At 42.3% G+C, this 10,294-nt stretch overlaps 1 protein-coding gene across 1 annotated transcript in view; it reads left to right on the forward strand.

Moving 5' to 3' along the window:
- The first annotated feature begins 1,429 nt into the window (after window positions 1-1,429).
- desmb (desmin b) overlaps window positions 1,430-10,294 on the forward strand; it is a 21,877-nt gene continuing 13,012 nt past the window's right edge. The window contains exons 1-5 of the mRNA XM_038302323.1: window positions 1,430-2,058; window positions 6,718-6,778; window positions 7,399-7,494; window positions 7,675-7,836; window positions 8,130-8,255. Of these exons, the coding sequence (XP_038158251.1) occupies window positions 1,484-2,058; window positions 6,718-6,778; window positions 7,399-7,494; window positions 7,675-7,836; window positions 8,130-8,255 (1,020 nt within the window). The 5' untranslated portion in view covers window positions 1,430-1,483. The remainder of the gene's footprint in view (window positions 2,059-6,717; window positions 6,779-7,398; window positions 7,495-7,674; window positions 7,837-8,129; window positions 8,256-10,294) is intronic.

Here is a 10,294-nt window from a genome sequence, read left to right on the forward strand (position 1 = left end):
GACAGTGGAGAGGAAAAACTCCCTTTGAACAGGAAGAAACCTCCAGCAGAACCAGGCTCAGTGTGAGCGGCCATCTGCTGAGGCCCACTGGGGTTCAAGGAGACAGAAGCAGACATAGAAAAAGAAGCATAGATACAAAAGGCAACTGTCAACCAGCTCCACAGGCGGCCCCGTCCAGGAAACACACAGCCAGGCAGACGAGCTCCGAGCCAGCTCCCATGTCAGAGGATGAAGAGAGCACATCCAGTTAGTCACAGTCAGAGAAACAGGACTACACTGGAAAACAGGCCAAGCTCCAACATCTAGAAACAAAGGTGTTGATGGCAGCAGCACAGCTGATATTTCTCTCCAGGATGGAGTCACAGCCAAACAGGAACAGACCAGATGAAGCTACTATGAGAAAAAGCAGAGAGAGCAGAACGTTAGAGATTGAACTAACAGATTCTGCAGAGAGGGAGAATAGAGATAGAATGAAGCAGAATGATGAAAAAGGGGTCCCTATGTCCTCCAGCAGTCTAAGCCTATAGCAGCAGAACTATAGAGATAGATCAGGATAACCTGAGCCACTCTAACTAGAAGCTTTATCAAAAAGGAAAGTTTTAAGCCTAGTCTTAAAAGTAGACAGGGTGTCTGCCTCACGGACTAAAACTGGTAGTTGGTTCCACAGGAGAGGAGCCTGAGAACTAAAAGATCTGCCTCCCATTCTACTTTTAGATGTAGTGCTTTTCGAAGTCAGGAGACTTGATCAAAGCGCTTTACACTACTTTCAGTCATTCATGCACACACCAATGATGGCAAACTACATTGTAGCCACAGCTGCTCTGAGGTTCACTGACAGAAGTGGGGCTGCCGTACACTGGAGCTACTGGGCCCTCTGACCAACATCAGGGGGCAATGCGGGTGAAGTGTCTTGCCCAAGGACACAACGACACTGAAAGCCAGAGCAGGGGCTTAAAACAGCAATGATTCCAAACTCCTACTTTTAAAGCCACTGCCGCCCCAAAGTTTCTAAGTAAATTAGGAACCAATGCACAGGATGTGGAATGGTTTGTTTAGGACAATGAACTGAATGTTGGTCTGGAAGAAGTGGTAATGTTAAGGTGCTGATTAGTGGGATGGGAAGCCCTCCAGAACTTCAAAGCTTCCCAAAATGATGGCAGGGAGGCGTTTCTCAAAGCATCAGGCATCAGATGAATAACACTCTGCTGAAATAATCCAAAGGATGAGGAGAAAAGAATGAAGACTATGACACCAAAGAAGAAGAACCATAAACAGAAACATAAACTCCAGCTGATGCTTTACTTCCACAGGAGGAGAGCACAGGCTGGAGGAGAACCAGGGAGGATAGGGGGAGGGAGGGCTGTTCAAGGAGAGGAGGGGGGAGGCATTAGGGAGGGGGTGGCTACAAATACCCAGGGCCAGTTCTGTACTCCTCATTGCTCTGCTCTGCTGCAGCCCCTTCAGGATCTCTGTCTCCTCCAACATGACGGCCTACTCCTCCTCTGCCCAGTCCGCTTCCTCCTACCGCCGCACCTTCGGTCATGGCACCTACGCCTCCCCCTCCCTCAACCGCTCCTTCCTGGGCCCCAGCGGAGGCAGCGGGGGTCACGTAACCTCCAGGGTCTACGAGGTGACCCGAACCAGCGCCGCACCAAACTACCGCGTGTCCTCCAGCTACCATGGCAGGCCCCTGGGGGCCTCCAGGGTCTCTGTTGGACGCTCCCACGCCGGCATGGGGGAGACGTTGGACTTCAACCTGGCAGATGCCCTCAACCAGGAGTTCCTGACCACGCGCACCAACGAGAAGGCCGAGCTGCAGCACCTGAACGACCGCTTTGCCAGCTACATCGAGAAGGTCCGCTTTCTGGAGCAGCAGAACCAGGCGCTGACGGTGGAGGTGGAGCGCCTGCGGGGGCGGGAGCCCACGCGCATCGCCGACCTGTACGAGGAGGAGATGAGCGAGCTGAGGAGGCAGGTGGAGATTCTGACCAATCAGAGGTCACGCCTGGAGGTGGAGCGAGACAACCTGGTGGACGACCTGGAAAGAGTTAAAATCAGGTAGGAGGGGCGAGGAGGGGGTGAAACTCTTTAAGAAGAGAGCGGATGAAGTCTGACTAGGTTCATGCTGATCTTAACTCTCGGTTTATCTTTTTTTGGGATAAAGTAGGTTATTTTCCATCATGAGGTTTGATTTCTGCCTTTAGACCAACAGCCCAAATATTGGTCCTTTAGCTCAAAGCTCAGATCTCACTTATAAATGGACCAATCCGATACTTAGATCGGATATCGGCTCTGATATTGACTGAGTAGCTGGATCGGATATCGACGGTTTAATATCAGAGATTCAATCCAGTGCACTTTATATCGAACACATTTAAACAATGTTTAAGACGAGTCTAAAGCCTTCACGAACATGGCGAGATATTTGGTTCGTTCATTCAACAGCTGAATCCGATTGCTATCAGATATCGGCCCAGGTATCAGTATCGGATTAAATCGGGAAAAAAACGAATCTGTGCATCTCTTAACACAATCCGATTTTTTTTATTTCTCATTATCGGTTTAATAGTCTAACTTACAACTATTGATGGAATGGATATATAGAACATAAACAGCTGTTTAAACTAACAAACACACCAGATAATCCCTAGTTGATTGAAAAACTTGTACAGCAGTATAAATACCACAGTTATAAGAGTTCATGTGTTAATGTTGAAATTAAATGGTATTCCTACTTCAGTTGGGTTGAGGTTAAAACTTTGATTAGGCCATTCTCCTTGATCCAAGCCTTCTAAGTGATTCTCCTGCTTTATGTTCTGGTGGTTTTCCTGCATTTAGCTCCACCTGTTTTCTTATCAGTTCTGATGAAACCCTCAGCATGATGCCGCCTTCACTATGTTGGAAGTTGTGTTCAGGCTGATGTAGAAGGGTTAGTTTTTCCTTCTACATTTTCCGTGTATCCAAAAAAAAACTTCTGCTTTTGGCCCACCTGACCAGACCACCTAAAACATTTACCGCAAACAGAAAACTGGATTCAAGACTGTTTTAGAAAAAAAGCTTTTTTTTTCTCTTTTTTTCACTTTCTAATACATTAACTTCTTCTCTGATCTCTGATGTGTTCTTAAAGGAGTAATAATATATATTGCACTTTATCTACGTTGTTCTTTAGTTCCTTTTACTGCGCTGCAGTTAGAGAGGTAAAGCTGCAAACAGCTGGGCTGTGAGATGATGAATTACCAGAAGATCTCTTATTGCAGTCAGCTGCTCAGTGTTTGAAGAGAATTAAGGGAGATGAACACAAATGTCCAACACTCTAACTTATTTGTCCTGAAAATAAATTTGCAATACTTTCTTTCCCTTCAACTTTACAATTATGAACTATTTCATGTCGTTATTTCCTATGAAACTCAATTAAATACAGTCAAGGTTCATTTTGCAAAAGAATAAGAACAGAAAAATGTAATTCAATTCGAAATAATTTTATTGATCCATAAGGAAAATTAAATAAGGGATTAAATAGGGATTTTCTGTAAGGAAAGTTATTTTAGAGGAACATTACACATAATGAAATAAACTAAAGATATGTTTTTACATCTATTATAAATTTATCTCATGCAGTTTTCAACTTTATCTTTTCTTGCAGAATCAGATTTTACTAATCACCACATAAGAACAATTCATTAAGAAAAAAAAAAAGAATATGTGCATAAAGTATGCTGTATTCTGTCAGGGAATAAGCTCCATTTCTGCAGCATAGATCTGTGTGCAATAGAGCGAACCCTGAAGCAGAGAGGCGGGTAGAAGGTGAAACCACTGCAGCAAAGACTTTCTAAATATGCTGATTGAAAAAAGGGGAAATGCTTACTTTAAGGGCTAAAAAGCAAAGCACTCTAACTGCTGATTAAAACCTTGAAATCCGATGTAATGAAACAAAGGCTGCTTGATTTAGCCCCTAATGGTACGGGGGGTGGTGGGGGGGCAGGGGCAGTTATCAGCTGTTTGTTGTAGTAACTGGAGATATTTTTACTCTCTGATTCACAGTCTTGTCTGCAAAGAAACTTTGCCTGGGATCCACTGTTTGTTTTTATAAAAGGTGAATAAATGCTGCTCCATGTTTATAAAAAACTAATGAAAAATTGTGTAATTTCACTTTTAATCTGACCTTTTGCAATGGGACATAAAGGCAGTTGCTAAATCAGCCTTTTATCACCTGAAGAACATCTCCAGGATTAAAGGACTAAAAATTACAAATCTTTTGAAAAGTAAGCTTATATGGGCGATGCAAACAGCAACTTTTAAACCGAGCTTGCACAGGGAGAAATAGGCTCTCGGTCACGTTTAATAGACATTCCCTCTCAGGAGCAGGCACATAGTTGTGCATGTGCATTTATTTTTAAGGGGAGACAGAAGGTCTTTTCAAAAATTCTAGAAAAATCCTCCCCTACACCTTTAAGTAAAATTGCCATTTATTTCTTCTTCTTCAGTTGTAGGTAGTCAACTGAGCAAACAGCTTTAGGCACATTGCCGCCACCTATTGACCGGGTCGAGTTTTATTAATTAATGTGATTACTGCATAAACCTGAAAACACTAAAATATATATATAAAACTAGAAGACAGGAAGCTCCTGTATGATATGTTTCATCCTTAGCTCTAATGTTTAGACTTTATTGGACAGACTGATCATGTTGACAGATCTTTTAGTTCTCAGGCTCCTCTCCTGTGGAACCAACTACCAGTTTTAGTCCATGAGGCAGACACCCTGTCTACTTTTAAGGCTAGGCTTAAAACTTTCCTTTTTGATAAAGCTTCTAGTTAGAGTGGCTCAGGTTATCCTGAGCTATCTCTATAGTTCTGCTGCTATAGGCTTAGACTGCTGGAGGACATAGGGACCCCTTCTTCATCATTCTGCTTCATTCTATCTCTATTCTCCCACTCTGCAGAATCTGTTAGTTCAATCTCTAACGTTCTACTCTCTCTGCTTTTTCTCATAGTAGCTTCATCTGGTCTGTTCCTGTTTGGCTGTGACTCCATCCTGGAGAGAAATATCAGCTGTGCTGCTGCCATCAACACCTTTGTTTCTAGATGTTGGAGCTTGACCTGTTTTCCAGTGTAGTCCTGTTTCTCTGACTGTGACTAACTGGATGTGCTCTCTTCATCCTCTGACATGGGAGCTGGCTCTGAGCTAGTCTGCCTGGCTGTGTGTTTCCTGGACGGGGCCGCCTGTGGAGCTGGTTGACAGTTGCCTTTTGTATCTATGCTTCTTTTTCTATGTCTGCTTCTGTCTCCTTGAACCCCAGTGGGCCTCAGCAGATGGCCGCTCACACTGAGCCTGGTTCTGCTGGAGGTTTCTTCCTGTTCAAAGGGAGTTTTTCCTCTCCACTGTCGCTACAAGCATGCTTAGTGTGAGGGATTGCTGAAGAGTCAATGAGTCGATGCAATCAGCTGGTTTTCCTTAGATAGAAAACTTTAAATCAGTCTGACTTGTGTTGTGAATTGGTGCTATAGAAATAAACTGAATAGAATTGAATTCTTGCAGAATACAAGTACTGTTGGATAGAAATGTTGGAACGGACTAATTGATGGAGCAGAATGTTTCTATCAGTCTGTGTCAGAGATTTCAGATCCAGGGCGTTATATTCAAGTACTTTGGCCTCTTTGGCTGATATTGGAGTAATTTCTGATATCAGTATTGAGTCAGAACATAACAAAACTCATACTGAAATGTAATCATTGGATGCGCCCACATCAATAGAAATATAAGATTTATTCAGGATTTTTTTTAATTCATTTATTTCTTTTTCTATGTTGTATAGTTGTCACTGTTTGGGGTATTTATCTCAGACCTCTACGGTTTAAACCAGTGATAAACGGGAATAGCGGCAACAGTTGGCAGCAATAGGCATTCATATAAAGTACATTTCAAAGTATCTATAGAATATGCCAAAAACCAATTAAGCAATAGTAATGTCAAATAATAACTGAAAAAAATAATGTGCTTGTATTATTTTTAAAATAATATGCTTGTATTTAAAAGTATAATTTGAGTCTTTATCTTCAGATCAGAGCAGCTCTGCTTTCTGATGTTCTTGATGCTGTTGATCAGTGATGTTCTCAAGGACTATAAAGATTAGCGAGGAGAGCGTGTTAGTGCTTAGGTCAGACTAAGGTTAGTCTTCATCGCATGTTTATGCTGCACTCTTCTATAAAAGGAGAGGAATATGGCTCCCACCTCTGTCCATTTTCTTTCTCTGTCTCAAGTTTACATTATTGCTGCCAGTTTTAAAATGATTCATAACATGTTGAATGTGCTTCTGTAGTCATAATAAAATACATGTTTAGAAGAAGATAAATAGCTTATAGTAAAGAAAATTTGGGATTTTTAGGAGGGATTTGTTTCCTTTTTGCCATTTATTCCTAAAGCCGAGCTGTTTTTTAAAAAGCCTTGTGAGTATTAATGAATAAAACAATTGCACATTTCTCACCTTTTGTAATTTCTCTTAATTCTTTCTTCCATTTTTCGATGATTAGCTTAGACTTTAACTTGTTAGTAGATCATACACAGTATGGAAAACTGTTTTAAAATATAATTATATGCTAATACTTTTAGTTTAATTTAAGTGCGATTATTACAGTTTGAGCTGAATGTTTGTTTAACAAAGTCTTATATTTTTCAAACTTAGTGCTGCCTTTGTGTAAAAGTCTGTCTTGTTTTGCAGGTTGCAGGAGGAGATTTTGCAGAAAGAAGAAGCTGAGAACAACCTGGCTGCTTTCAGAGCGGTGAGCTCTATGCCGTTGCTTTTAAACTGACTTTTTCTGTGAAATTAACATATTTAGAAAATAAACCTGCAGGACTGTATGCTTAAAGCTTAGCATTCATATTTTTTTAGTTTGTCTCTGCTCTTAATGCTAGAAGGGTTTTCAAGTGAGGACGATTTGTTGGTTTGATTCCTTAATGTGGGCTCATCAGCAGAACGTTTCATTTAAATCTGTGTGAAAGTTCAAGAAAATGGTTTATTTTGCTTTCAATATTTTAGAGTAAAAAAAAATTGAATGTATGTAAAACAAGGAACTTCTATTTATTGACTTGTATGAATTCTGAATAGCTTCTCAGTGAAATTAATGTTATTTAATTTTTAAATTGTTTTCTGTCCCTTCTTATGCAATTTCATTAACTTTATGTGGTTTATGTTGTGTAACCAGGAGCATTTCTTCATGCACTGTCTAAAAAAATGTTTCTCAAACAGTTTCAAAGCTGTTAAAATCTAAACTCTCAGCATAAAATCAGATCCATTCTTTAGCTTTTAGACAATATGAAGCATATCAAGTCATTTTAGTTTTTTCTAACAGGCTCAGAGGAAGAGTTAGTCTCAGCTGCTTTCTGTTTCTGACTGCTGCAGGATGTGGATGCTGCCACTTTGGCCCGACTGGACCTGGAGAGACGCATTGAGACGCTGCAGGAGGAGATTGCCTTCCTGAAGAGGATCCACGAAGAGGTATTCTGCTTCTGCTTCTCATTTCTCAGTACCTTTCTTCACATTACAGAGCTGCACTGGAAAAAAAAAACATTTCTAAGATGTGACATCTGAATTAAACTAAGATACAAACTAACTCAAAGTCAAACCTCCATGACTCAAACAACAGAGCTGTAATCGTCCCTTTTTGTTCCTCCACAGGAGATCCGTGAGCTGCAGAATCAGATGCAGGAGACTCAGGTCCAGATCCAGATGGACATGTCCAAGCCGGACCTCACAGCAGCACTGAGAGACATCAGGGCGCAGTATGAGGGCATTGCTGCCAAGAACATCGCAGAGGCTGAAGAGTGGTACAAATCCAAGGTTGGACAGAGACATCTTTTTTCTCATTCGGCCTTTTACATTAAAAATTACATCAGAAAATGTTGACATCTGGAAAACCCATTAAATTTTTTAAATATTCTGCATGGTTGCTATCAGTTATAAAGTACTACCACTAGAGGTCAGTAAACACAAAACCTGAACTCCAGCTCACTGACCAAGGGAATAAAATGACACAATATTAATGTTCACACACAGCTTCACCATCAGACTGTAATATTTGAAGAAAATATCCTGGTAAACATTAAGATGATGCAGGACATTTTTCCCTGAAGGTTTCGGACCTGAACCAGGCTGTGAATAAGAACAACGAAGCCCTCAAACAGGCCCGCCAGGAGACCATGGAGTTCAGACACCAGATCCAGGCCTACACCTGCGAGATTGACTCACTTAAAGGCACGGTAGGTGGGACACAGAACCGAATACTCAGCTGTTACCTGCATGGAGGTGACAGGTTACTGTCCTCAACTTAGCGGAAACACTCCGAGATCAGAATATCATCTTATAGGTTACTCTTCATGGACAATGCAGGCTACCTTCCAGCAGTTGATCAGATACTTTCCCACAACTTACAGGATGCTTTCCTAGAACATATGGTCACTCCCAAAAACCACCAGGCTACTTTACCACAATTTAAAGGTTATTTTGCTAGAACCATCAGAACCACGGCTCAGGTAGATAACTATTTCTACAATCTGCAGGTAACTTGAAGTTATGTTATTTTTTAAGAACTTGCAGGACATTGCTGCTGGTTACCAGTTCTCGCTGGAGGTACAGGGTATTTTATTAGAATCTACAACAAACTTCCCTATAACTTGCAGGTCTGTCCTGCAACATGCTGGTTACCTTCCTGCAACATGCTGGTTACCTTCCTGCAACATGCTGGTTAACTTCCTGCAACACGCTGGTTACCTTCCTGCAACACGCTGGTTACCTTCCAGCAACATGCTGGTTACCTTCCTGTAACATGCTGGTTACCTTCCTGCAACATGCTGGTTATCTTCCTGTAACATACTGGTTACCTTCCTGCAACATGCTGGTTAACTTCCTGCAACACGCTGGTTACCTTCCTGCAACACGCTGGTTACCTTCCTGCAACACGCTGGTTACCTTCCTGCAACACGCTGGTTAACTTCCTGCAACACGCTGGTTACCTTCCTGCAACATGCTGGTTAACGTCCTGTAACATACTGGTTACCTTCCTGCAACATGCTGGTTAACTTCCTATTACATGCTGGTTACCTTCCTGTAACATACTGGTTACCTTCCTGCAACATGCTGGTTACCTTCCTGCAACATGCTGGTTAACTTCCTGCAACACGCTGGTTACCTTCCTGCAACATGCTGGTTACCTTCCTGCAACACGCTGGTTACCTTCCTGCAACATGCTGGTTACCTTCCTGCAACACGCTGGTTACCTTCCTGCAACATGCTGGTTAACTTCCTGTTACATGCTGGTTACCTTCCTGTAACATACTGGTTACCTTCCTGCAACATGCTGGTTACCTTCCTGCAACATGCTGGTTACCTTCCTGTAACATGCTGGTTACATTCCTGTAACATGCTGGTTACCTTCCTGTAACATACTGGTTACCTTCCTGCAACATGCTGGTTACCTTCCTGCAACATGCTGGTTACCTTCCTGCAACATGCTGGTTATCTTCCTGCAACATGCTGGTTACCTTCCTGCAACATACTGGTTACCTTCCTGCAACATACTGGTTACCTTCCTGCAACATGCTGGTTACCTTCCTGTAACATGCTGGTTACCTTCCTGCAACATGCTGGTTACCTTCCTGTAACATGCCGGTTACCTTCCTGCAACATGCTGGTTATCTTCCTGCGACATACTGGTTACCTTCCTGTAACATGCTGGTTAACTTCATGTAACATGCTGGTTACCTTGCTGTAACATGCTGGTTACCTTCCTGTAACATGCTGGTTACCTTCATGTAACATGCTGGTTACCTTTCTGTAACATGCTGGTTACCTTCCTGTCACATGCTGGTTACCTTCCTGCAACATGCTGGTTACCTTCCTGTAACATGCTGGTTACCTTCCTGCAACATGCTGGTTACCTTCCTGTAAAATACTGGTTACCTTCCTGTAACATGCTGGTTACCTTTCAGAAACATACTGGTTACCTTCCTGCAACATGCTGGTTACCTTCCTGCAACATGCTGGTTACCTTCCTGCAACATACTGGTTACCTTCCTGCAACATGCTGGTTACCTTCCTGTAACATGCTGGTTACCTTCCTGTAACATGCTGGTTACCTTCCTGCAACATGCTGGTTACCTTCCTGCAACATGCTGGTTATCTTCCTGCAACATGCTGGTTACCTTCCTGTAACATGCTGGTTACCTTCCTGCAACATGCTGGTTACCTTCCTGTAACATGCTGGTTACCTTCCTGCAACATGCTGGTTACCTTCCTGCAA

The sequence above is a fragment of the Cyprinodon tularosa genome, unplaced genomic scaffold (assembly GCF_016077235.1).
Source record: "Cyprinodon tularosa strain WSP-4 unplaced genomic scaffold, ASM1607723v1 ctg486, whole genome shotgun sequence".
Lineage (NCBI taxonomy): Eukaryota > Metazoa > Chordata > Actinopteri > Cyprinodontiformes > Cyprinodontidae > Cyprinodon > Cyprinodon tularosa.